The 26,834-nt window shown below is 40.1% G+C and overlaps 1 protein-coding gene across 6 annotated transcripts in view; it reads left to right on the top strand.

The window, feature by feature from the left end:
* The window catches only part of tenm3 (teneurin transmembrane protein 3), a 369,694-nt gene extending 344,953 nt beyond the window's left edge, over window positions 1–24,741 (top strand). For all 6 annotated transcript variants that reach the window (XM_042397897.1, XM_042397853.1, XM_042397889.1 and 3 more), the window contains 13 exons: window positions 4,436–4,605; window positions 7,168–7,294; window positions 12,813–13,010; window positions 13,464–13,523; window positions 14,025–14,369; window positions 15,716–15,960; window positions 16,043–16,224; window positions 17,297–17,499; window positions 18,537–18,647; window positions 18,947–19,089; window positions 19,198–19,322; window positions 20,364–20,494; window positions 22,245–24,741. In XM_042397897.1, the coding sequence (XP_042253831.1) occupies window positions 4,436–4,605; window positions 7,168–7,294; window positions 12,813–13,010; window positions 13,464–13,523; window positions 14,025–14,369; window positions 15,716–15,960; window positions 16,043–16,224; window positions 17,297–17,499; window positions 18,537–18,647; window positions 18,947–19,089; window positions 19,198–19,322; window positions 20,364–20,494; window positions 22,245–23,000 (2,796 nt within the window). In that variant the 3' untranslated portion in view covers window positions 23,001–24,741. The remainder of the gene's footprint in view (window positions 1–4,435; window positions 4,606–7,167; window positions 7,295–12,812; window positions 13,011–13,463; window positions 13,524–14,024; window positions 14,370–15,715; window positions 15,961–16,042; window positions 16,225–17,296; window positions 17,500–18,536; window positions 18,648–18,946; window positions 19,090–19,197; window positions 19,323–20,363; window positions 20,495–22,244) is intronic.
* The last annotated feature ends 2,093 nt before the right edge of the window (window positions 24,742–26,834 follow it).

Raw genomic sequence — 26,834 nt, 5'->3', positions numbered from 1 at the left:
ATGTGGTGTGCTATTCCTTGTGCACAAGGTACCAGTTAATGGGAAACTGCATGTTTAAGCAGCTTGTTGGATGAAGTAATGAAAACATCAACTGTCACAGAATGTCAATGCTGGCAAGTTTTATGAGATGATAAATTGATCATGCAGGACAGCTGGTGATGGGATTTTTGTATTTGTTAATCAACTGCTGCTTCCACTGTTGTTTTTGTCACTAATGTATGGATGATAGACATACAGCGGATTCAGAAGATGTTCTTAGTCAAATCAGCATTTTTAGGAGCCCATTCTCTGGTCCACATAAGATGTTTATGTACAATTTCAAAATGTTGTAAGTGCATTATACCAACCAGGGTGATGGGTACCAGATCAAAGCAACTGACCTGTGTAACCCTTACTTACAGTTCATATTCTGACCCTTCACAGTATCCCAGTAATACATGCTGTGTGGTTGTGGGTAGCCCTGTGCTATTGTGTGACTATTTGCGTGTGTAGGTAGGGGTCTGTGGCAAGTTTGTGTCCAGGGCCCATGGCCATGATAATCCGTCCATGGTTCTCATGTATGCTGCAGCTGCTGGCATCCCAGTGCTGCTGCTTATTTTGTGCAAACAATTAATATAGGATAATTAATCAACTTAAACTCTGCAGTTCTACTCCTCCTCTGCATATTTGAAAGTCCTCTTTTATGCTTTTAAGTATATACAATATTCTTAAATAAACAGACACAAAATTGTGTTTCGAAATTTGCTGTTTAGTGTTTGAAAAGAGCACAAGTTCTATCACAGTTTTGTCCAAATACTTAAATGTTTAATGAATGAAGGTAACCACGCAGTGCCAGCTGTGCGTAAAGTAAACCTGTTTTAAAATGTTTTCACAGACATCTTTAATGTGTTCACGGCATATAGGATGTATGCCTACTCTGTTTAGGAAGGAGCGTGCATGGCACAGGACCTCCAGTTGTCAGAGGCTATTTTACATACTGATTATATGGATACATGTCCTTGTGCAGAATGATTACTGAAAATATTTTGAGACTTGATTCTAAGTGGCATAACTGAAAACTCACTGTGATGATCCTCGTGACAGAAAAACAGACAGATCTGTCATTTCATAAAAGGTGCAGACAGATTTGATGGAGCTCAGGATGCATCCTGAGGACAGCCACATTACTTCAAATGATTTTACTGTTCAACTTGGAATCTGTGAATAACAGCTTTCTTGTCTGATGTTTAGAAAATGCAGAACATTAATTACCGTAGATCCTGAACAATCCTATCACCATGTCAGAAGATTTAAATAATTAAATAATGAAGTTACCTCTGCTGTGCCATCTGTGTAAACTGATGTACAGTCCCTCTCTCAAATCAGAGACCAGTGTTTCCCCTAGGTTTACTGCTTTGGCCTGGCGGGAGCAGCGGCTGTGGAGGGGGAGGGGGTCTGAGTAAAGGGTTGTGGGAGACTCTCTGTTCTCTATTTCTCTGTTTAGCGTTGTCAAGTCAGGCTAACCCATTGTTGCTAGCTTTGGGGCTAACCCCCTTCACTTTTCCAGCAGTTGGGGAAACATCAGACATGACTTTTCTTGGTCTTGAGAAGCTGCAGCATTTATTAACTGACACACTGTAGCTTGTACTGTACATTTACTGCCAGATTGACAACTTACTGCTAACATTTTCCTCTGCTCCGCTCGCATTCATCGTCACTTTTCTGCCGCTCGCTCTCTCATTTAACCGCTCACTCACTACGCACACATATTATGCACTGCTCTATTCCTTAAAAGGAGCTACGCTACATTAACTCACACTTTGGAACAGCACTGCTCAGTGGCTCCCAAATGCTATTGATTTCCGAATTAATGGATATTTGACGTTATTTTTGACATTAAAACATATTTTTTGGCCTGGTGGGGGTTCTCGCTGGCCTGGTGGCCCGCCAAGCCTGTACAATTATAGGGGAGACCATAGATGAAATACACACATCGAACTTGCTGCTGTGTGGTGACTACAGCTGATTAATAAACATCGAAATATCCCACATTCCCACTACAAGTTGTTGTGGGAAACTCCCTCATCCCACAGAATGTATTTCTGAACTGTACTTCTGAACTCCGGGTCATTGGATTACACTCGTGGATCATATTGGCAAGAATCTTCCTCAAAAATTGTTATGATTCTCACGTCAATCTGCAGTAGATGAAAAAGCAAAACTTAACATAAATGAAAGGTGTTTTGTGATTTTGGAGACATCTCTGTGCGTGCGCCTCAGCCAACTGAAGCCGAATGAGCGTAATTGCCCTGCGTGTGTGATAAAAGGTGGTCTGAGCAGGTTTTTTCGCAGATACAATTTTATGCCAAAATGAGCACCAAAATTGCACTGTGCAGACTAATCTGCATAAACACAGCCTCAGCTGTGTTTCTTCTGCCACGCTGGCGCAAGCACGCTCGGTTGGTACCAGGAAATGACCAAACAAGCACTGATGCTAAAAAAAATAGACTTGCGCCTTAGAAAAATTGCATAAAGACTGCGTTTGGCTCAGCACTGGCCTTGTGCCTACAGGACAATACAGCCCTAAAAATCAGACTACCGTGAGTGAAAAACAGAATGTGTTGAAATTGGCTTGAGATTGGGTTAATGAGCACATGTATAAGTACAGTAAATATAGCTCAGAGGGCTTACAAAGTAATAGAATAAATAATATAACATTTTTACAATAGTGTTAGAAAAATGTATGTCCAGTCCAGGTTGGGGGATTTTGTGCAAACAAATGACTATCTGAGTTCTGTTTGGTGTTGCATTGAAATAAAAGTCACAATTTGCTTGGACCTACATGAAGACGACAGGCCCTGCCAATCTGCAAAATGATTTGTTTCCCCTGATATGGGGTGGCTCACACTCTGCATGGCTTTTGGCTGTTATCCCAATGGTCTTGTTTTTCATCCAGCTGGCTACTAGCCACCGTCCCAATATCCTCCTTCTGTGCCCCCTTTATTCACCTTACTGCATTCAACTGGTGCTAATTTATAAATGAATGAGTGGCTGAATAAAAAGATGAGAAGAATGACTCTTGAACGTAGTCCAGCAAGACTCTCTCTTTAATGAAATTGGTCTGTAAAACAATTGATTGACTAATTCATAGTATTTCCCCTTGCTTCAATGATCTGTAAGGTTAGTTTAACTCCAGACCTGGGCTATCTGTCTTCGTGAATTGCAGTTTGAGCAAACAGCACGTCATTTAGAAAGCGATAAAGAGAGACTAGCTGGCTCGGAGATTCTACAGTGTTTTATGGGTCTTGGATCAGAAGTTTGTTTTAATTCACTGGCTGAGGCACAGATGTTGAAATGGACAGCAAGTTATTAACAAGAATTGAACACCTTGGCTTATTTATTGTTTTTGTGTGTGTTTAGTCAGGTGGCCAATCCTTCATGATGAAGCATTTTTGTTGCATGTTATTGTGGACCAATACTTTAAACGAAATAACAGAAAGAACAGACTGAGTGACATTTGAGCCCATATAGCCCCAGTCACTACATGTCTTCATTTGTTTGTTTGTCAAAATGACCTAATATCCTCAAGCTATTACAAACAGTATGGCTGACATTCATCAGTCAGTTGACCAGTGTGTCTACATATGGTCATGAAATTTACTGAGCCTATTCATGCTCTGCAGAGTAGGAACCCTTTCCAATTTGGACGTCACAGGAATGTTTCTTCAGCACCACCACCAGGACAAAACTTACTACACAAGATACCTTGTCTCATCATCTCAGCACTCACAATAATAGTGTGTTGTTCAATCCATCCGACACTTTCACAATGTAGAGTGTCATCATATAGGAGTCTCTAACAGGGTTCATGACAAGACTGATGTTCAGAGCAGGGATTCAGAATAGCTGCATGCAATATTATCCCTTTTAGATCCTAAATTGATTGATCAGCCTAGGCATTGATTCTACAAGTCTCTGGAACTCTTCTGGAAGGATGAACACCATTCTTCCAAAAGATATTCCCTCATTTGGTGTTTTGATGATGACATGTCAGTCCAAAATCTCCCATTGGTTTTCAATTGGGTTGAGATCTGGTGACTGTGAAGGTCATAGCATATGATTCACATCATTTTCATACTCATCAAACCATTCAGTGACCCCTCATGCCCTGTGAATTGGGGCATTGTCATCCTGGAAGAAACTACTCCCATCAGGATAGAAAGGTTTCATCATAGGATAAAGCTGATCACTCAGAACATCTTTGTATTGATTAGCAGTGATCCTTCCCTCTAAGGGGACAAGTGGACCCAAACCATGCCAGCAAAATGCATAACAGAGCCACCAGATCCCCTCACTGTAGGGGTCAAGCATTCAGACCTATACTGTTTTTTCCTTTAATTTGTCACCCCTCTGTATATGCTTTCTTTCTTTATTTATTTTTTCTCCACCCTTCCAGGTGAATGGTAGGAACCTGCTGTCTGTGGATTATGATCGTTCACTGCGAACAGAGAAGATTTATGATGACCACAGGAAGTTCCTGCTGAAGATCATTTATGACACCCAAGGCCATCCAACACTCTGGGTTCCCAGCAGCAAACTACTGTCGGTTAACTTGACATACTCCAGGTGAGCCCTTCTTTACCGTGTATTTACTATTCTAGGATGTTCTCAGGGCAGTGGGGACACCAAGGTATTGTTTCTGGGACTTTGTAGGTTTTAACACCCTGATGAGGAGTTCTGCAATCTACACAGAAATTACATATGGTGTGTTCTTTAGGCGAATTATTTTCTAATTAAATGAAGAAATCATAATTTTTCCACCAGAAATGGGTTTCACATATGCTCTGTTAAGTATTGTGTATAATTTTTGTGAAACAAAAACCATACAGTGGTTGAGTGAGTTAGAGAGTAAATGAAGAGAGCGAGTAACGCTAGCAAGAACAAAGCACTGAATCAGATAAATAAAACATTATTTTCTGATTGTTTCACCGCGGTTATGTCCTAAGGCACAAATAAACACACTTACACCTCCACACAACCCTGCAGAAGGGGCTGCATTGCCGGATTTTGTGTGAATGCAGCCGACACGCATGTTTCATCCTGTCCGCTGTGGCCTCTCTGCTCTGCGTGTGTGTGTGGAGCTCAGACCTCCCCTCGGTTAAGCAGACAGAGAGCAGAGGAGAGAGACGTTTATATAGAGTCCTGACCTCACATCCTGCAAGCTGTTATTGGCTGAGGGCTACACACCCACTGCCCAAAGGTTGACACCCAGAAACATCCCGATCACAGCAAAATAATAAGAAAAATATAGCCATAATTGGCAATAATCAGGGTCCAAGCAGATTGCGAAAAATTGCAAAATTTGACATTTTTAGAGCAGAAGACCAGATGCAGATGACTTGAGAGATTAAAATGATGAAAGAATATTGACTCTAGGCCCAGCCATTTTCAAGATAATTGTGAAAACGAAGACTTATTATTACAGCGTCACGTTGAGGTCAGTGAGTGTCATTATATGTGCCTGAGTAGGGGGTGGAATTTGCAACCCATCTGCCAATTTTTGGTGCTTACGGTTTTTGCTGCACAAACACTTTTAGCAGAGAAAAATAATAATAAAAATACATTTTCATGTGGTCACAATAGGCAACTTTTGACTTAATATCACCTCAATAAGCACCTGACAACATACCATACTTCCTACCTGGTTGCCTAGTAGAACTTTCCCACCCAGGGATTTGAATCCTGGGTGGGAAAGTTCTGTTTCATAGTCAAAGGTCTAGGGTTCCATCCCCTGGACTGAATACAGCGGAAGTCTATGGGACTTACTGCAGCTGAAGTTCAAATATTCACCAAAATTACCGATTTACAGATTAATAGCTGTAAGACTAATGACATGATTGTTATCAACAAAGAGGTGTCTTCTGATATTTTCATGAATTGTGCTTGGTGCCAGGTTGGATTCAAACCAGTGACCTTACAGTTATAAAGCATAAGCACTAGACGGTCAGGAAAACACAGCTGCCACTGACAGTAGCTGACACTAAACATTTACTTAGTTCTGTATATGGTAAAGCACTGCATTAAAGTCAATAAGAGTGAATAACTTGGATGAATGAAGTGTGTGTGATGCATGCAAATTTATATTTGTTGTAATAAGCTATGCCCACTTTAATCAATCATTACTAAATTTTATTCATCGACTGAGTCATCACCCTAGATTGGGCAAACCGAATATCATACGAATTCATGCAGCTGATTACAAGATATAAACTTCTCACATTTGTGGCTCCCTGTAGTGGCAGAATATCCTAGCATACGAATACATTCACCAAGTTTGGTTACAAAAGCTTAAGCCAATTTTGATTTATTTATTTATTTGATTTATGTAAAATTGAACTTATAGACACAGGTCTAAAAATGTGTCATTTTAAAACGGATTGACATACTGAAATTTCCTTGATAACTTTTGATCAGTGAAGTCCATAGATGATCCTAAGTTTCGGGACAAGTGGTCCAATGGTTTCTAAGGAGTTCTCGAAAACAGGTTTTTGAGAGAATTAAGAAAGTGACAAAATTTGACATTTTTAGAACAGAAGAATATTGGAGCAAAGATGCAGAGGAGTCCTAGGAGTTTATGTGCCTGAGTAGTGGGTGGAATTTGCAACTCACCTGCCAATTTTGGTGACTTTTGGTCTTACTGTTTTTACTACATGAACAGTATTGGCGGAGAAAATAAGGAGGAAGAAGAAGAAGAATGACAACAAAAACTCCAGTAGCGAGCTTCACTGCTTGGACCCCTAATAATAAATTACAGACAGAGGGCAGCGTCTCTGTAGATATTGACACTGCCACACACTTCTAGTAGGTCATAAGTGATGATTGAGAGGGATTATTTTTGCATGAGTCTGCACCTTGTATTTTTTTAGAAAAATCATGCTAATATGCTAATATGGGAACTCTGCAGATTTTACAAATCATCATGTGTTTCCAGGTGTTGGGGAGTACTACTGCATATGTTTAAAAGCTTTGTGGCTCAAGAGGAAGCTGTGTGAAATCCAATAAATTGCCTGTCGCTCAAAAACACATCTACTTGTAGTGCCATGGTTCTTCTTATGAGTCTTTCTGTGACCAGATATAAATCCTCCACATAGTCTTATATGTGTGTGTGTATCTTGTGTGTGTGTCCAGTACGGGACAGGTGACAGGCCTACAGAGAGGTCCGACCACAGAGAAATGGGAGTACGACATTCAGGGGAGAATCATTTCTCGGGTTTTTGCTGACGGAAAGACATGGAGCTACACTTACCTGGATAAGGTACAGGATGACAGATGTAAAAAGTTTCTTGTTTGGTGAAATGTAAAATGTATCTAGATATCATCATCATTGTATTCATTACTTTTATCATTACTATCATCACTTTTCATGTATATTTAGAGTATATCATGAAGGATGAGACAAAAGGCCATACATGTCATACTCAAGGAGAACCAGATTCCACACGCACATGCTCACACACACACAACCATACACACTCTCTTTCTCAAGGAGGTACTGTGATTGAGATGCTGCTCAATTCTGCAGAGACAAGATGAAAAAAAGATAAATGGCATGCATATATGCACTAAAAAGCACAGACACTTGTGTGCTTTCTGTGTGTTCTCTGTTTCTTCCACACACAAAGCAAGGTTACTGTTTTCAGGATGAGGAAAGATAGAAGGGTGGGGGGGGGAAGGGAGGAGAGGAGAGGGCTTGTGATAGTTAAAAAGAAATGAAACACAGCTCCTTAGTCTCTTAAGGAGAAAGTGAGAGGAGGAAAAGAGAGAGGAGACATACAACAGTTAAAACAAACAGACATGAAAAGAAATGTAACCCAGTTTTTTGTAGTAAAATATGTGTTTCTCCTCCCTTGCAAGAGCACTGTGATTGTAGCCAAAAATATGTGACTTTGAGAGAAGGTCGGGTCATACCATTTCATTACATTTTAGTGGGAACAGGACTCACAGGTGAGGAGGTGGACACAGTTTAAAAGTCAAATCAGTAAGCTCTCTGTTTGCTTCATGTTTACAATAAAAAAAGGGAGCATGGCAAAGTAGCATCTGAGTTGAACCTGGCAGGTCCAGATCTGTAACAGAGTCAACCTGTGATCCCAAGAGCTAGAGAGAGACATATTTCACTATTTAAAATAGATGATGTTAAAATGGATGGCACTGGTACTGTCCTAAACCTTAACAAATGATAATTACAAAAATGCTGCACCACCACTATGCTATGTTTATGGTTTGGTTTGGTTTATGCAACTAAAAGTACCTGGTTAAGATTAGGTAAATATCTATATTGTTAAAAGAAACCAACATTAACTGTAAGTACAAGACGTAATGCAGACTGCATTCTCCAGTGTCAAATACTTTAAATGCTTAATATCTGCACCCCTCAGAGACTTTGTGGTGCTATATTAACATTCTGCTACTTCCACTTGTGCTTTCAACAGCCAACAATCATTATCTGCATTACCACAAGAAGTTGCTTGTCAGGAAAATGTAAACATAGGTCATTTTAAGGGTTGGAACAAATGACCAGTTGTTTTCAGTTTTCATGGAGCTAACATCTTGCGGCCATTAGAGAGACTGCATCTTAGCATCTTAAGAATCAGCTCATCATCCAGCTGTGGTGGATTCTACAAGATCATTAGCAATGACATATTTGTCCCATTAGTCAATGATACAGGTCCATTACAGCTTTAGATTACTTAAGGACACTTTGTACACAATTCTCTGAATGATAGAATAACATAGTAGAACAAATTCAATTAGTATGTAGATAAAGTAGATTAATGACATCACATTTGATTAATTTATAAGAGACATTTTATTTATGCATAAGGTAGGCTTTTCAAGACATGCAAACTTTTTGTAGTGGCAGTGTTTTTATAAAAAGTCTGTATTGTGAGAGGGTATTTGTTATGGGGGCAAAAAAGGAAAACAGAGGAAACTATAAGGAAGCATTCCAAGAGAAATGTTTTTTTTTTTTTTCCTGAGTGACAGTTTTGGGGAAAAAAATGGAAGTAAAACTCTAGTCAATAATGAATAAAACAGGAAAAACTGACAAGGGGAGAGGGAACTGAAGTAAAGGGAAAGAAGAAAAACAGGAAGAGAGGAAAACACAAAACAAGCAAAGAGACCAAACAAAACAAGAGACGTGAGGAAGAGACAAATAGAAAGAAGAGGGATCATCCATCCCAGTGAATAAATGAGCCATATTCTATTATTCCATGTGTCACCCCACGCACATTCTCACCTTTTCTTGCACTTGTTTTTCATTCACTTTCTTCCTCCATCTGTCACTTTCTCTCCTTGCTAAAAATTCTTACTGGAAACCTCTTTGGGAAACATGGTGTCAAAAAGCAGAATTCATCATGCACAGTGGGACGCATGTAACATCGTAACTGCATCTATACGGATGCCACGTACTTTATCATTATTTATGATGAGCACCATGAGCACAGGTGAGTAGGTGCTATGCTAGTGTACTTCATGGTACTACTTTAAGTAGTGTAATCAATTACTGTTCAGCATCTTTGTTGTCCCCAGGGAGAATAGGACCTACAGTCAAATAAACACAGATACTAGACTGGTGAAAGTATCAACCATTTCAGTTTCAGACCATTTCAACAGTTTCAGACAGTCTGCAAGAAGTAAGCAAGCTGCTCAAGCTGCTTTCTGGAAACACAAACCCAATGACCTGCTGTATGAAAGACATAAAAGCCCAGATACACAATAATCTGTACAAGCAGATACATTTTATTCAGTGAAAGTTTAACTTTTAAATGTGCAGAGAGTACAAAGAAAGCATACTATGGTTTCCTCATGAGCCAGTTAATAGAAACAGGTATTAAGCACTTCCCTGACCTGTTTAGTCGGAGGTCAAGGTGATCTTTAATGTCTGCCTGAGGCAAGGAGCACACACCCAGGAGAGTGTGATGTTTGTATTGCTCACATTAAAAGAGTTTATATTCAAGACAAAGAAGTAGGGCTGTAGTCTCCTGGTCGACTCTTGTCCGACCAAATTCTCATTGGTCGAGTAATTGCTGTCTTACTTTCATGAGGAAAAAGTGCTACATCAACAGCCCTCCAGGATTTATCCATTATTTCCTGCAGCGGGAGGGACAGACTAACAAATTACCTGAGAAAACGGGGGTGTATTCAAAACACCCCCCTTGTTTTCACAACTTTGAATTTGCCCAACCTAATGGAGCCTGCTAGGTCTAACTGTACTCAACGAGCGTTTACTGAATCAGTGTTTCTCCTACAATTATAACAAGAACTCCCTCCAGGCCCAAATGTCAAAAATAACGTCAAATATCCATTCATTCGGAAATCAATAGTGTTTAGGAGTCTCTGTGCAGCGCTGTTCAGGTACGTGAGTCTACCTCTGTGTCGTTGCCTGTGAAACTATTGGTAGCGTAACTACGTTAAGGAATGCGGCATTGCGTAGTATGTTGCGAGTGGGAAAAGAGTGAGCGGCAGGAAAGTGACAGAGGATGCGAGCGGAACAGAGGAAAAGGTTAGTAGTACGTTGTCAGTCTGGCAGTAAATGTACAGTACAGACTGCAGTGTAACAGTTAATAAATGCTAAAAAGTCAAGTCTGTTGTTTCCCCAAGTGCTGGAAAAGTAAAGGGGGTTAGCTCCAAAGTTAGCAACAATGGGTTAGCTTAACCTGAAGACGTGAAAGAGAGAAATAGAGAATGGAGAAATGTGTGGCTGCAGAGTTCACTGTGCACTCTGTCCCATTAGAGAGAGTTGCTGCTGTCTCTTCTTATAGATTACATCTGTGTTCTCCTCACATTTTAGATTGTCCACCAACAATCACAGTGTGATTAACAGAGGATTTGTTAAAGTGATGGGTTTGACGAGTAAGGGAAATTTGTGTCACATTATTCTACAAAGATGTCCAGTTAGCCCCATCCTGTAGAATACCCATGTGGAGGAAAATTGTTGTGATAGATGTACTGTATTTCCAGTAAACATGTTGTGTCATGTTATTATTGTTGTTATTGTTATTGTCAGAGTAATTGCAGACCCTGTGCTGCAATGTCTGCTTGTTGTAGGAAATGTCAGGCTTTTTTTACCTGAAGGTTGGTTGAAAATGGAGAGGCTGTACTCTGTTCACTTTCTGCTTTTTTTTTTTTCAAATGTATCTCTGTTCCTGTCCTTGCTTTCTTTGTGCTTTTGTATGTGACTGCTCAATGACATCCCCACCTGTGTTCCACTTCCACTAACTGCACAAAAGCACATAGCCTATATCAGGACCAACACTGACAGAGTAACAACATGATGCTCTTTTATCAAATTCAAATGACTATTTTTGAATAGCAATCTATTATGTAGAAAGAAAATCTAACAAGCCTGTTCATTCACTTCATATTACTTTATTTATAAAACACATTAAAATAGGACACATGTTGTAGTGTAGTATTGATGACATCAGGACAGCCAGTATAGATATGTTCACTTATATATTGTGTCAAGCAATTGACCATTTATAGAAAATGGTCATACAGTTGGATTTGGCAGAAAAGGCTCAGCTCTTTGAGGAAGCTCTCAAAGAATCTGGGTAGCACAGAGGATTCTGCTGAGAGAACTAACCCCCCCATTAATAAACCAACTGTATCATCAGGCAAGCATGTCAGCATTTAACAATTTTGCCAACAATTTTTAAACATTTAATCTTAGTTAAATCAACAATGCCAAAAGCTTAGCACATGAGGAGGAGGTTGGGCTGGCGGAGGAAGCTGCTGCAGCAGACAGCGTTGGCATGAAGGCATCAGCAGTAAGAAGTGTCAGTTTATAAGGCTGCCAGGTACACCTGTATGAATATGATTTGATGTTAGTAGCCAAGCCGCTAGTGGATAAACTGACAGTGAAGCATGAACGAAGCAGCTGATGCAAGCACAACCTCAGTGCTCTACCTGAACTAAATTTATGTTTCATTTCAGATGGCGTAAGAGATACTGCATGACACCTGAAGGGTTAAAAATATCTGATGTACAAATGGGGCAGGCCATTAGATACCTTTAAAACAAGAAGTAATATGTTCCAAATGGATTCTTTGCTGCACTGGAAGCTATGAAAGAGAGGCCAGCACAGGGGTGATGTGTATGTATCTGGATCTCATAAAATACAAACATGCACAGACGCCACATTTGCCTCAGTTAAATAGCTAATATTAGCCGGCTGGTAATGCCTCCCGAGGGCTGCAAATAATACACTACTTAAAATGCATGGAGAGCTGTCTAACTCTCTCATGCAGCAGGGGATTTTGCATAAAGGTCAGTGGGGCACAACCCCACCAGATGGCGCAAAAATATCAAACTATTCATCCAATAAAGGCTGATTAAAAGATGTACTGCCAGCTGTGTTTTATTCACTGATTTGTTTATAATGTATATTGAAATTTGTTCATGTCAATGTCCCACAGTTCATGACACAAACACCACTTTTATTTTTTGAGTAAGGAGCTACATGATTAATACAACTATCCAGTACATATCTGTTGGTGTATATATATATATATATATATATATATATATATATATATATATATATATATATGTACAGTATATATTAGCCTCTCACTAGAGTGCTCTCCTGAAATGATTAGTCCATATAATATTTCAATAGATTTTGTTTTTGTTTGTTGTTTTTGTTAAATGTCAGACAAGAAAAAAATCTTAGAATAATCCGTGAAATGTCTCATTGTGCCTCTACTTTGTGTCTTTGACTGTTCTGAGGGCATGTAACATATTCTTCCTTTCTTTTACCCTCTTTCTGACAGTCCATGGTCTTGCTGCTGCACAGCCAGCACCAGTACATCTTCGACTATGACTCAGGGGACCGTCTGTCAGCGGTCACCATGCCCAGCGTGGCTCGACACACCATGCAGACCATCAGATCCATAGGATACTACAGGAACATCTACACCCCTCCAGAGAGCAATGCCTCCGTTACTGTGGACTACTCTGAAGATGGACAGGTGTGTGAATGTGTGCATATGCATGTGTATGTGTATGTGCAGTAAGACTGAAGCTTGCTTCAACTTGTATCATTCGGTATGGAAGAGTTTTTAGGGTTTTTTTCTTTACTTTCCTTTTTTTTTTCAGGCTTCCCACCAAACAAGAAACTTTTCAATAGTTTTGCCTAGTATTTTATCAGATATTTTAGTTCTCTTTGTCACAATCTATATTGTTTATGACTGTAAAGCAGTGCCACATTTTTGGTATGCTAAGTCTCAATATGGTCATTTCTTGGCTTACACTGTGAACAGCCATGATGGATCAGCTCGTGTTTTGTTTTACTTTTTTCAAATGTTAGGACCAGCAATCTTTTGGGTAATGATTATTGTCCAGGTCTGATCAGCAACCCACTGATCTGATCATCCATATCATTTTGATGATATTAAAACTTAACTTTTTCTCTCTCGCTCCAGCTCCTCAGGGTTGCACATCTAGGCACTGGTCGCTGCATACTCTACAAATATCGCAGACAGGTATATGAGTTTCTGGTTGTTTCTTTTGTTTGTTTGTTTCTGTCATTTAACACAGTTCGTTATGAAAAACAAATCATCATTAAGAGTTACCTGTGTTTCTAGTATCTCTTAAGTGTTACCTTTGTTTATTTTCCAGTCGTGTGTCACTAATGGATTCTGAACAGGAGAAGTGGATAGATTTAAAGATTTATCTTTGCATCAAGACTCTGTTTCATTTGACTTTCCTGGAAGTGTTATTGAAAGCCAAAGCAGGGAGAGATCAATACAGCCCACACACGGGGAATCATGAAGAAACAGAGTCAGGTGGACCTTAGGGTGATGGCAAGGCGTGATATGCATAAGTAGCAGCTGCAGCAGAGAATGAACAGGGACTTTGACAGCTTGAATAGACCACCCAAGAGGTGATGACAGTCACTGAGGTTACTTGATGGTGTAGTTGATCCTTGGTGAACATATTGGATGTTGTAAACACATACTGCACTGTTGTATTTGCCTCACCAGAACAAGCTGGCAGAGATCCTCTATGACTCGACACGGGTCAGTTTCACATATGATGAGACGGCTGGCGTGCTGAAGACGGTCAACCTGCAGAGCGAAGGCTTCATCTGCTCCATCCGGTACCGCCAGATCGGCCCACTAGTCGATCGGCAAATATTCCGCTTCAGTGAGGACGGGATGGTGAATGCACGCTTTGACTACACCTACGACAATAGCTTCAGGGTCACCAGCATGCAGGCCGTAATCAACGAGACGCCGCTGCCAATCGATCTCTATCAGTTTGATGATATATCAGGGAAGGTGGAGCAGTTTGGGAAATTTGGAGTCATCTATTACGATATCAATCAGGTAAGAGAAGATAAATTCTGGTTAAGTAAGAAAAAGTATCTCTGTAAATCTTGACAAGGTGGAGATTAATCAGGCATTTAAAGGGACAACCAGTGATAACTAACACCTTACATTTCATTTATTATTAATAGGATAACCCTTTGAGATGTAGCATCTCATTTTCAAGGGGGTCCTTACATCATAGATCATCAATCTAAACATTTCAGTAAGTAAATAATCTGTTGTTAGGTGTGCTCTTCTGTGTCCTGTTTATTCACTTGACCATCACTCAAAGTGGCTGCCCAGTGAAAACCCTCCCTGTCCCTCCAAATGGAATTTTTCCACAGCTGCACTTGGCATCAAGGGCTACTCAGTGGGTTGGGAGCTGACAAGACAATGTTTTCTACATCACTGATGATAGACAGACTGATGTATTTAACGGCATTACGTTATACAAAGGACAAGCAAAATGCATCCCTCAAGAACAGCGACCAATAAGTTTTTCTTATCTTTTCCATTCAGATTGTTGAAATGATTATTATTTTTGTTTGGAATGCAAACAATGAAAATTTCAAGAAAAATAAAAATGGCTAATGGACTGCACTTATATAGCGCCTTTCTCATCTTCCGACCACTCAAAGCACTTTTACATTACAAGCCTCATTCACCCATTCACACACACATTCATACACTGATGGCAGGGGCTGTCATGCAAGGTGCCAACCTCCACATCAGTAGGAACTAAGTCATTCACATACTGATGGCACAGCCATCGGGGGAAATTTTGGGTTCAGTATCTTGCCCAAGGACACTTCAATATGCGGACTGGAGGAGCCAGGAATCGAACACCGATCTTCCAATTAGTGGATGACCTGCTCTACCTCCTGAGCCATAGCCGCCCCATAAGCAACCAGAGATACTTTCATTGAATATACTTAATTCAAATTAGCAGCAGATAACATCCCTCAGCTGCACTCAGGTAGTGAACAGATAACCAGATTTCTTGCCACAGCTTCAGCAAGTTATTGACGCACTCTTCCACCACACAAACCAAACATTTCTCAAATGAAACCTTCTACTCCTCGCTGAGAGAGAGTGTAGAAAGCTTAGTCTTAATCCTAGTTTGACTTTCAGCTTGATTCTTTGGAGTGATTTTGAGATGCTTGATAAATACAAGCCCTCAGATATTTGTTTGAATTCCTTAAATCCAACCGGTCATCAAGTGTGTGTTTGTGTCGGCAAAGCAAGACAAGAAAACCTCTTTGAATGGCAGTTGTTTAGTGTTAATGCCCCGTCATGTCTGTCTCTTTAGTCTCTCTGTTGAAGACTGATCAGCAGGAATTCAAACATTTGTCTTCTCGTCTCAGATCATCTCCACAGCAGTGATGACGTACACCAAGCACTTTGACCAGCACGGTCGCATCAAGGAGATCCAATATGAGATCTTCAGGTCTCTGATGTACTGGATCACCATTCAGTACGACAACATGGGCCGAGTCACAAAGCGTGAGATCAAGATCGGACCATTTGCCAACACAACCAAATATGGTTACGAGTATGATGTTGATGGACAGCTGCAGACAGTCTCCCTTAATGAGAAAATGATGTGGAGGTAGGTTCAGAACATGGAACTGGAAAAAAAAACATAATTTGATGATGCCAAATGTTATGAGCACCATTATCTGTCCTTGCAGGTATAATTATGATCTGAATGGGAACCTGCATTTACTAAACCCTGGGAACAGCGGTCGGTTAACGCCTCTACGCTACGATCTGAGAGACAGAATCACTCGTCTGGGAGATGTTCAGTACAGGCTGGATGAAGATGGTTTCCTCAGACAGAGAGGAGCAGAGATATTTGAATACAACTCCAAAGGTGGGAATACATATATAAAGATAATAATGTATGTATAAAATGATAATAATGTATGTATAACCCTAGTTTTTACCTCATTTAACTTGACTTTAATGTAACGCCACCATGTGTAGTATATTTATATGATCAATCAATCAATCAATCAATCAATTTGTATTTATATAGCGCCAAATCACAACAAAGGTCATCTCAGGGCACTTTTCACATAGAGCAGGTCTAGACCATACTCTCTAATTTACAGAGACCCAACAATTCCCCCATGAGCAAGCACTTGGCGACAGCAGGAAGGACAGAATAACAACAATCATAACAATAACAATAACAGCAGCAACAGCAGTAGCAACAGCCAGGGAAGGATGCCAACAGGACTGCGAAGGACCGCAAAGGCTAGGCCAGCAACCTATGGTTTCCTGCAAGATTAGAAAGCACAAAAAAAAAAAAAAAAACTCCGGGGAAGAAGCCAAGTTAGTGACATTCATTGATGTTACATGAATGCATACAGATGGAGAGGAGGAGGAGGAGAGAGGAGCTCAGTGCATCATGGGAAGTCCCCGGCAGTCTAGGCCTATAGCAGCATAACTAAGGGCTGATCCAAGGTGAGCCTGGTCGGCCCTAACTATAAGCTTTATCAAAAAGGAAAGTTTTAAGCCTACTCTCAAACAAAGAGAGGGTGTCTGCCCCCCGGACCGAATCTGGAAGATGGTTCCACAGGAGAGGAGTCTGATAACTGAAGGCTCTGCCTCCCATTCTACTTTTAAAGACTGTAGGAACCACCAGTAAGCCTGCATTCTGGGAGCGCAGTGTTCTAGTTGGGTAGTACGGTACTATGAGCTCTTCAAGATATGATGGTGCCTGACCATTAAGGGCTTTGTGAGTTAGGAGAAGGATTTTAAATTCTATTCTAGATCATAGCATCTCAAAATTATTCAAATGGCATTTGTTTGTTTTTGAGAATGAGACAATCCCAGTGAAATTTGATATGATTACCAAAGTGAGAAATAATGTAATATTTAGTAATATTCAAATTCTAAACATAGTAGCTTTAACATCTACCTTCACACTTGTATTTCAGGTCTTCTAGTTCGTGTCTACAGTAAAGCTGCCAGTTGGACCATCCAGTACCGTTATGATGGTTTGGGCAGGCGTGTGGCGTCTAGAAACAGTCTGGGCCAACACCTGCAGTTCTTCTACGCTGACCTGAACTACCCCACCAGGATCACCCATGTCTATAACCACTCCAGCTCTGAGATCACTTCCTTTTACTACGATCTGCAGGTAACTACACTGGGAAAATGATTCCAAATATGGTGATATCGGTGCTAACATGCTGTATTCACTGGTACTTACCCATTAACTAGACTGATAAATCAGGCAAGCAGATATATCAGCCCATATTAGCTTTTTGCTCAGTATCAGTGTATATTTCGGCTGGTAAGTAACATGAACTTGCAGCAAAGAAATACCAAACTAGGTTTGAGGTCATTTAGAAACACTGTCAGCATAACACAGTTTGTCCACCAGAGAGCACTGTCAAGATGACTTTTCCACTGTAAGATGTCCTGCTCAGTGTGTGTCACTTTCTTTTTTTAAACAAATAGTTTGTATAAAGATTTTTTGTTTATGCTATGTGTTTACTTAAAAAAAATACCTTTAGATGTTTCATTATCAGATTTTGAAACTCCCAAATACAAATATCAGTATCAACCTCAAAAATCCTGTATTGGTCAATTTTCAAGGAGAGTAGATAAATTGATGTGTTTTGGTCTCATCTGTCTCCAGATAGCACTAATGCTTACAAAATAGTTTTATTTTGCTCTCTGAGATGTTTGTGAAAGTCTTAGACAAGCCAAGCCAAACCTTAAATTTAGGTGAATATGTCTTTCTCTGGTCTTATCCGTCACTCTTTGATGTTTATGTGTGACCAGTGACCATAGAAAAAACACAGTGACTATACAGCATCTCAATTATAGGGGGGGGGGATTTTCTGTTTGGCAGCCCCACGTTATCACATTAAAATACTGTATTCTTAGAGAAATCTATTGCAGCTCTAAACGCTTCACTGCTTTGGGAACCTGCGACACAGTGGCAGCCAGAGATAAAATTGTTTCATTGTGATGAATATGGTTAGTGAAATTAGTGTGGCGGCAGCAGCATGACCCACAATGATTAAAAATAATAATGACATAATTATTTATGGCCCTCCTTTTATCACTTGTGAAGGATAGTTACAGAATACAACAGCAATGATTAACAATAATCATCATTATTATTATATTCATAATGTGTATAACATAATGTTTATTGTTGCACAGGGCCATGTGTTTGCAATGGAAATCAGCAGTGGAGAGGAGTTTTATATTGCATGTGATAACACTGGGACCCCACTGGCTGTTTTCAGCAACAATGGACTCTTACTTAAACAGGTATGTGTGTGTTTTCTTGTGGGGCAATGGATGAAAGAGATCAAATGTGTTTCTATGTATCTGTCCAAATTCTACTTGTTGTATTATTTTGTCAGATATGTGTGTGTGTGTACCGGGTATTCCTCATGTTGTGGGCACATATTGTAAATCTGTTTACACAGTCACACTGTGGGGACTCGCCTCCCTTTTGGGGACAAAAAGCAAGTACCTATAACGTAAATCATTAATTTTAGAGTGAAGACTTGGTTTAAAGTTAAGATGTCCTCTGAAGTGATGGAAACATGACTGTGTGTGTGTAGGTGCAGTACACAGCGTACGGCGAAGTTTATTTTGATTCCAACCCGGACTTTGTGCTGGTCATTGGTTTCCATGGAGGCTTGTATGATCCTCTGACTCGACTTCTGCATTTTGGAGATAGAGACTATGACATCCCTGCTGGGAGGTAGGCAGTCTGTCACTGATTCACTCATTTCCAGTCCAAGCATGAGATGTGATTATACATAACTGCTTTGTCAGTGTGTCGTCTAACCAGAATGTGTTTGTCATGAAGGTGGACCACTCCTGACATTAGTACATGGACGCGGGTTGGTAAAGACCCCCAACCCTTCAACCTCTACATGTTCCGAGGCAACAACCCCATCAGCAAAATTCATCAGGTCAAAGAATATGTAACAGGTAAAAGTGACACGAAGAGTATATATAAATGTAGTTAATCCTTTATTTAAACAGGTACTCTCAGCCAGTGTGTTACATGTGTAATGGAATTGTTTTAAAAGCAAAGGGGCATCGCTCCATGTAATGATCTCTGCTTTCATCTAACTGCTCCGTTGTTACTTTCCCTGTCTGCAGTCTTTGTCCTGCACATGTGTCAAAAGTCAGTTAGAAAGCAGATTACCTGTATACATGGCAGAGTAATCAGCATACTCCAGGAGGAATCTACCTGGGGAAAGCAGGTCTCTCTAATCCCCTACTCTGATTACATAACAGTACAGAAATCAGCTGTTTGGAGAAAGTTGACTGCAACAAACATACTGATTGATGCCAAGTACTCTAAGAGTTAAAGTATAGGTGTCCTGCAAGGTTCAATTCTGGGTCCTCTTCCATTTATTATGGTTAATAGTCTCCCTTCACTTAAATACAGACTATGTAATTTTGGTTGTAGCCTGATCTTAAAGCTAGCTGGTTTTAAAAACACAAGGGGATCTCTCATTCATCTGTGGAGTTTTCATTGCTTGAAGGTATATCAAGAAACCATCATTTTTATTTTTTTAATGGGAATGCTGTGTAGCTTAACTCTATTTCTGCAATAGATGCAGTTTGCCTACATTTAATGGAATGTGAAGCTATATTTTAATGTTGTATTTCATCAACCCAAATAGTGAGTTTGAGGGTTTTATGAATTTTAAAAACCGTAGGCTATATTGGTGCTGTACTGGTGAAAATTAACTCTTTGTAAGTAGCTGAAAGCTAAATTTAGTAAAGATGAAAAGTATAGTGAAATAGGTCTGGGGCAACAGGTGCTAAAAAGTTTATTCTCCAGCTGACAGGTGGAAAATAAAATCAGAGATATGAAATGATTTTCACTCAACAATTATCAATTGGTTGTCTTAAAAGTAATGAGCTGCAACAATGTGATTTAATTTTATGAAGGAAACAACATTGCTTTAACTCAGTCTTCAACTATCTCTCGTTCACATCCACTGCTCTGTTTCTCAGATGTCAATATCTGGTTGGTCACGTTTGGCTTCCATCTCCACAACGCCATCCCAGGATTCCCCATTCCTAAATTTGACCTGACGCAGCCGTCGCTGGAGATGAAGAAGAGCCAGCTGTGGGATGACCTGCCTGTACGTATCATTAGAACTATTAGACTGAAAGGTCACATTAATCCCAGTTTACTTAATAGCAACAATTACCTGTTGTGTTAGCAGCAGAATGTAAATCCACATTAAACCTGAATGCTGCTCAAACTTTCAAGCATGCTGTGCTACTGGCCACACCCCAATCGGTGATGTCACTGCAGGTATTTTCAACTAGCAGTTGAAACTGCTGTCACTGGCCATGACTTGATTACAGATTACTTATTTTGATTATTTCAACTTAATGTCGCCATTTCAGTAGACAACAATGTGTGGGACAGAAGGAAATCAAAAATAAGAATTCATACATTTTAGAAATATGTGAAAATTTGCTACACATATGCGATATTTGATAAATTTGTATGATTTCACAGAAGAAATAAGATTAAATCCAACAATAATAGCTAAAATTTATTTATTGTTTAATCTAAAATTAACATATAGTCATGCACAAATACATACAGATGATAACACAGTGAATGGCAAAGGAGAGACAAAAGGACAGTAGACAGTGAAGGAAATTTTATACATGCAAGAAATGAAAGTAAAAAATAGTAGAGAAGAAAAAGAGATGAAATGGTAAGGGAAATTCATGGAGCACAAAACATATTCAGGAAATCAAGAGGAAAAGAAAATTGAGAGGGAAATGAAGTGGTAGAAAACAAGTGAGTGAAAAAGAAAGAAAATCAACAGACAACCTGACATTCATAGAGAAGAGAGAATCAGGAAATGGAGGGGAAAGAGGAAGATGTACTATAGGAGGAAATGGAGTGGGAATAATGAGAGAGGAAATGAGGAGAGAAGACAATAAAGAGTTATCCTGCGAAACCAATCATTCATGCCTTTCTCAGCTTAAAGTTGCTTCCTCTTTTCTTACTCATTCAGTTATTGTGCCTATTTATACACTTGTTTTGTGGACAGGTTAGCAAGAAGTCACACTTATGCACTAAGCCTGAGAGACTGTGTTGAAATATAGTGAAATAAAGACACCGATGTGAAAACAGCCTAATGAAGACACAGACTTAAACAGATGCAGCAGATTCACAGAGAAATTGAGAGAAAATCAAAAAATGAGGAAGGAAATGAGAGACTTGGACTGACTGACAGTGTTATTTAAAGTGTGAATGTACTGGACTTATTTGTGCAGTTTAGCTGTGGTAATGGCCTCTCACTGGGAACTTCATGGGCTACACACACATGCACTGTACACACACACACACTTGCTTGACATTAAAATAATTCTCATATTTTTCCTGAGCAGTTCTTTGTTGTATGGTTTGTATGCTGGGATTAAAAGGAAACATTCATATATACAGAACATGTAAACATTTCTGTGTGTTTGTTTAGAAATATCGTCTCATTAGTGTTTGAGACAGCTGTTACATTCTAGTTTATTTCACATGGAGCACATGCATTAAAGACATACATGTACATTGTACAAAGATACAGCCAGACAGCTAATTTTTTCCAGCAGTCTCAGGGAAGAAAAAACAAAATATAGTATAAATATACAAAGATAATCAACCTCTACATTTAGCATTTTCTCTGTGTTTGATCCTCTAATTATAATTATCGGGGTTTAAATTCAGTGTTTTGGATTTCTTTCATAATATGATGTAACCGCCTGTGTTCACTGTGCACATGATCATAAACTTCTTGAATCCTGAATATCTTATGATGCCTTATAAGTAGCACATAAAGTCAAGCTTTACTTTACCTTTACCTGTCTTCCTTCCAGTCTATCTCAGGTGTCCAGCAGGAGGTGACTCGTCAGTCTCAGGCCTTCCTTTCCTTTGAGCGCATGCCAGAAATCCAGCTCAGCCGGCGGCATTCAGACCATGCCAAACCCTGGTTGTGGTTCGCCACCGTCAAGTCTCTCATCGGCAAGGGAGTGATGCTTGCTGTGATCCAAGGCCGCGTGGTGACCAATGCCCTCAACATCGCCAACGAGGACTGCATCAAAGTGGCTGCTGTCTTAAACAATGCCTTTTACCTTGAGGACCTACATTTCACGGTGGAGGGACGAGACACACACTACTTCATCAAGACCAGCCTTCCTGAGAATGACCTCAGCGCACTGCGGCTCACCTCGGGACGCAAATCACTGGAAAACGGTGTAAATGTGACGGTGTCCCAGTCCACAACAGTGATGAATGGCCGAACGCGGCGCTTTGCAGATGTGGAGCTGCAGTTTGGCTCTCTGGCACTCCATGTGCGTTATGGGACGACGCTGGATGAAGAGAAAGCGCGCATCCTGGAGCACGCGAGACAGAGGGCGCTGTCGAGTGCCTGGGCCCGCGAACAGCAGCGCGTGAGAGACGGGGAGGAGGGAGTTCGACTGTGGACGGAGGGGGAGAAAAGGCAGCTGCTGAGCAGTGGGAAGGTTTTGGGTTATGATGGCTACTACGTCTTGTCCATAGAGCAGTACCCCGAGCTAGCGGACAGCGCCAACAACATCCAGTTCCTACGCCAGAGTGAGATAGGGAGGAGGTAACACGCCATCAACGAATGTTTCATTTCCACCCCTGTGACTGTCAGAGACTCCAAAAAGATTAAGTTCAGTTTTAACTATAAAATGGATGTCACAGACTGAACTGTCTTGAGACTCTAAACTAGCCACTGAAGAGACCCACCATGTGCAAATTAGTTTTTTCCTGAAGATGATTAAGAGGGCTTATACGCTGATTGATGATGTAACAATCACTTCAGTGCATCTGACCCGAAACATTATGAAACTCCAGTTGTGATGGTTTAAAACAGTCTACATGAGCCTGCAAGAAGGTTCAGTCTTTTGACCAATGCCTTTTCTTTCTTTTTTTTTTCTTTTTTTCTTTCTTTCTGTCACCCTGCACGCATGCCCCTCACCCTTTCTCTGGTAGGCGGGGCTAACCTGAGTGCTATATCTTGTGCTATCTAGTGGGATGTAGAGACCTATTCAAATAGCCAACTGGGCATTTCAGAAGCCATCACAACTAGATGAGCCCACAAGCATTTAGACAGTTGCAAACTGTCAGAGCAGCCAATGTAACAAATGTCTGTGGATCCCTAACAGATGTTGCAGGTATCATATCTCCGTGGGTCCAGCTGTGACCTGTTGCTCTGGGTTTTAGAACTCTATGGGCCATGTCTATATATATCTTTTGTTTCCGTGGCTGAAGCCATTGAATGGAACTGTTGTGGACTCTCTCAAAGAGAGACAGGCACAAAAAAGGACTACAATTTGTACGAAGGAGAAAAAAAAAAGACTGATTTTCTGTTTGGAATTTTTGTTTTGTTTTATATATAAACTTGCATTTGCTTCAGACAAAAAGGGGATATAAAAAAATGAACAAAAAAGTGTTTACATACTATTACCTATACCACTATTACTACTATTACTATACCACCACAGGAATGGACCATGATCTGAACTAAACAAAACCAGAAGCTTTGAGTTGTGTTTTTGTTTCTTTCTTACTGATATCTATCTGTTTGGTCAGCTCTAAAACCACTCCTCCTCATCCCCTGTGCTTTTACAAGGTCTATAAAATCGTACAATGACAAAAACAATCAACAGTGGTGTGGGAGGAAGCAGGACGACCCCGGTGCCACGGCTGTTTCTAATTCTCTATGGATGTACTCTTTGTGGACCGATTGGGCTCACTGGTCCCCTGTTAGCCCAGGAGTCCTTCACTTCTGCAAAATGTGACTCAGCCTCATAACGCATAGACTTTGTGCTTTTATCGGTCAAAGGTAGTAGTATTGCTTGCAATAGAAACATGTTGTCATGGCTTTGGGGTGGGGGGGTGGGGGGGGCAGGGTTGCTGTGAGTAGTAACTAATCGTTGCTTCTCCTCGTTTTTGCTTGTTTCTCCTTAAAGGGACAGTGCATCGCCATCAGTGACTTTAATGAGTAACAGTAATAGATCTAAAATCGGTGTGGATGTTTTCTCATTGATTGTGGGTCTCTGTACTCTTTTAGAGGAGTTTTCTTTGTGTGTATGTGTGTTTACAAGGGTGGAAAGGCAACTTTTATCATTTCAAAGGAAAGAACAGGAACTTTACAGAGAGAGTTAACATCATAATCTACCAATCTTTTTTCAGAGACAATTGAGACGAGTTGACAATGTTTAATGGGTTCATCTTTTTATTTTGAAGGTTGACAAATTCCACTTATCCGTACATCAATATTAGTCTCAGAGAAAGTAATTTATGTACAGTGTTTCTACGGTAAAGAATAAAATCCTTCAAACTATTGCCGGATTTTTTCTGTTTCTTTTTTCTCTTCATCCTCAAAGGCCAGGTGTCATCAGCAACGACCATGGTGGCATCATGTGATGAGAAATGTGTCAATGTTCTTGAGTACACATACGTGCTAATTATCACAACACAAATTAAATTCAAATGGCTTCACTTTCTTAAAATCTTAACATTTTAACATTTGACTTGATTTCTGCAGAAAGTAAATCACATGCAACAGAAAAACTGCTGTTTATCATACAGTATCTATGATAAGGAGTCCTGAGCTAATGCAACCTACCTCCACTTTTCATCAGTCTAATGGATCCTTCCAGTGACTTGATCAGCAGTCTTGCTCCAGGTCACATCCATGCAGAGCTTCATCTAGTCTTAAAGGACAGGTTCACATTTTTTTTAAGTCTGTCTTAAAACAACAGTCAGGTGTTGATATGAACAGTGAAATCATTCCTACTGTTCATACTGGCTATTAAGAGATCCCTTTCAAATGTGCTCTCAATGTGATGGAGTCCACAGTGTGTCCACAAAGTCATTTTGTGCAAAAATTTTTAGCATCAAATTCCCTCTTTGTGTTTCCTTGGACGGTGTGTCCCTGTTGCGCTGCGGTGGAACTTTGGCACTAAAAAGACTAATGTTGAAAGATATCTACTTGATTTGACTCATTTGGACGCTGAAGCTTCATATTAGCTCCAGATAAACTTTTAAACACATTTTTCCACAGTAGGAGGACTGTGGATTTTGTCCCCCATCACTTAAATTGTAAGTGCGTTATGAAGGGATCTTCTAATGGTCAGTATGAAAACATGTTTCAGTGTTCATTTAGGCTCCTGACTGTTAAACCTGTAAACCCATCCTTTCATGCTTTTCAGTTCTTCACCATTACCAGAAATTCCTGCACAGCTCATGACGTATTACTTCAAGACTTCCTGTTGTTCCCACACTGAATACATTAATTTTTTAAAGTCCTTCTTTCAGTTTGGCTCCACTGACTGAAATGTTTTATTGAATCAATATTATTTCATAAAATCCACCAAAATACCACTGAAATATGTGGTTAAATAGGCTACAACTGAATGGTAATTCCACGACTGGAAGAAATGCTCAGATCCTGGAGCGGCTGTAGCTCATGGGGCGGCTCAGGCTCAGGAGGTAGAGCGGGTCGTCCACTAATCGGTCAGAAGATCGGCGGTTCCTGGCTCAGTCAGTCTGTATGTTATAAGTGTCCTTGGGCAAGATACTGAACCCCAAATTTCTCCTGATGGCTGTGCCATCAGTGTGTGAATGGTTACTTCCCTCTGATGGGCAGGTTGGGACCTTGCCTGGTAGCCTCTGTACCCATTCAGCATATGAATGTGTGTGAATGGGTGAATGTGACTTGTAGTGTAAAAAGCGCTTTGAGTGGTTGGAAGACTAGAAAGGTGCTATACAAGTACAGTCCATTTACCATTTACCGTCCTTTACTTAAGTAAATGTCCTGCATTCACTTTTATACCTCAGTAAAGGTACAGAAGTATTATCAGCAAAATGGACCTAAAATAAGGAAAGTAAAAGCATTCATCATGCCAAATGGCTCCTTTCATGATGTTATATATTCTATATTCCTCTATATTCTGTATGACTGACTCATTCATGTGTTAGCAGAGTGTTTGCTGTAGTTTTTTAACTACTTCATAACATGCTGAGCTGTTAGAGCAATAACTTTCTTGTAAAGCCATTTCTGTCTGTAAATGTAAATGGTAAATGGACTGCATTTACATAGTGCTTTTCTAGTGTACCAACCACTCAAAGCACTTTACAACACATGCCAACATTCACCCATTCACACACACATTCATACACTGATGGCAGAGGCTGATCTTCTGATTAGTGGGCGACCCGCTCTACCTCCTGAGCCACAGTCACCGTGTCCACTGTGTCCTACAAACTTTATTTTGCAGTGGGGTAAGAATATTTCAACCTGTTTTTAAATTCAATTACCTTGTTTAAAATGTTCTAAAAATGAGTCTCTGTATCTTGAAACAAGAAAGAATAACGCAGGTATCAGCACTCAGTTTTTTATTATTATTATTATGATAAGTTGATTGGAATCAGGT

This window comes from Thunnus maccoyii, chromosome 2, assembly GCF_910596095.1.
Source record: "Thunnus maccoyii chromosome 2, fThuMac1.1, whole genome shotgun sequence".
NCBI lineage: Eukaryota > Metazoa > Chordata > Actinopteri > Scombriformes > Scombridae > Thunnus > Thunnus maccoyii.
This window is presented reverse-complemented; position numbering and strand designations above follow the sequence as displayed.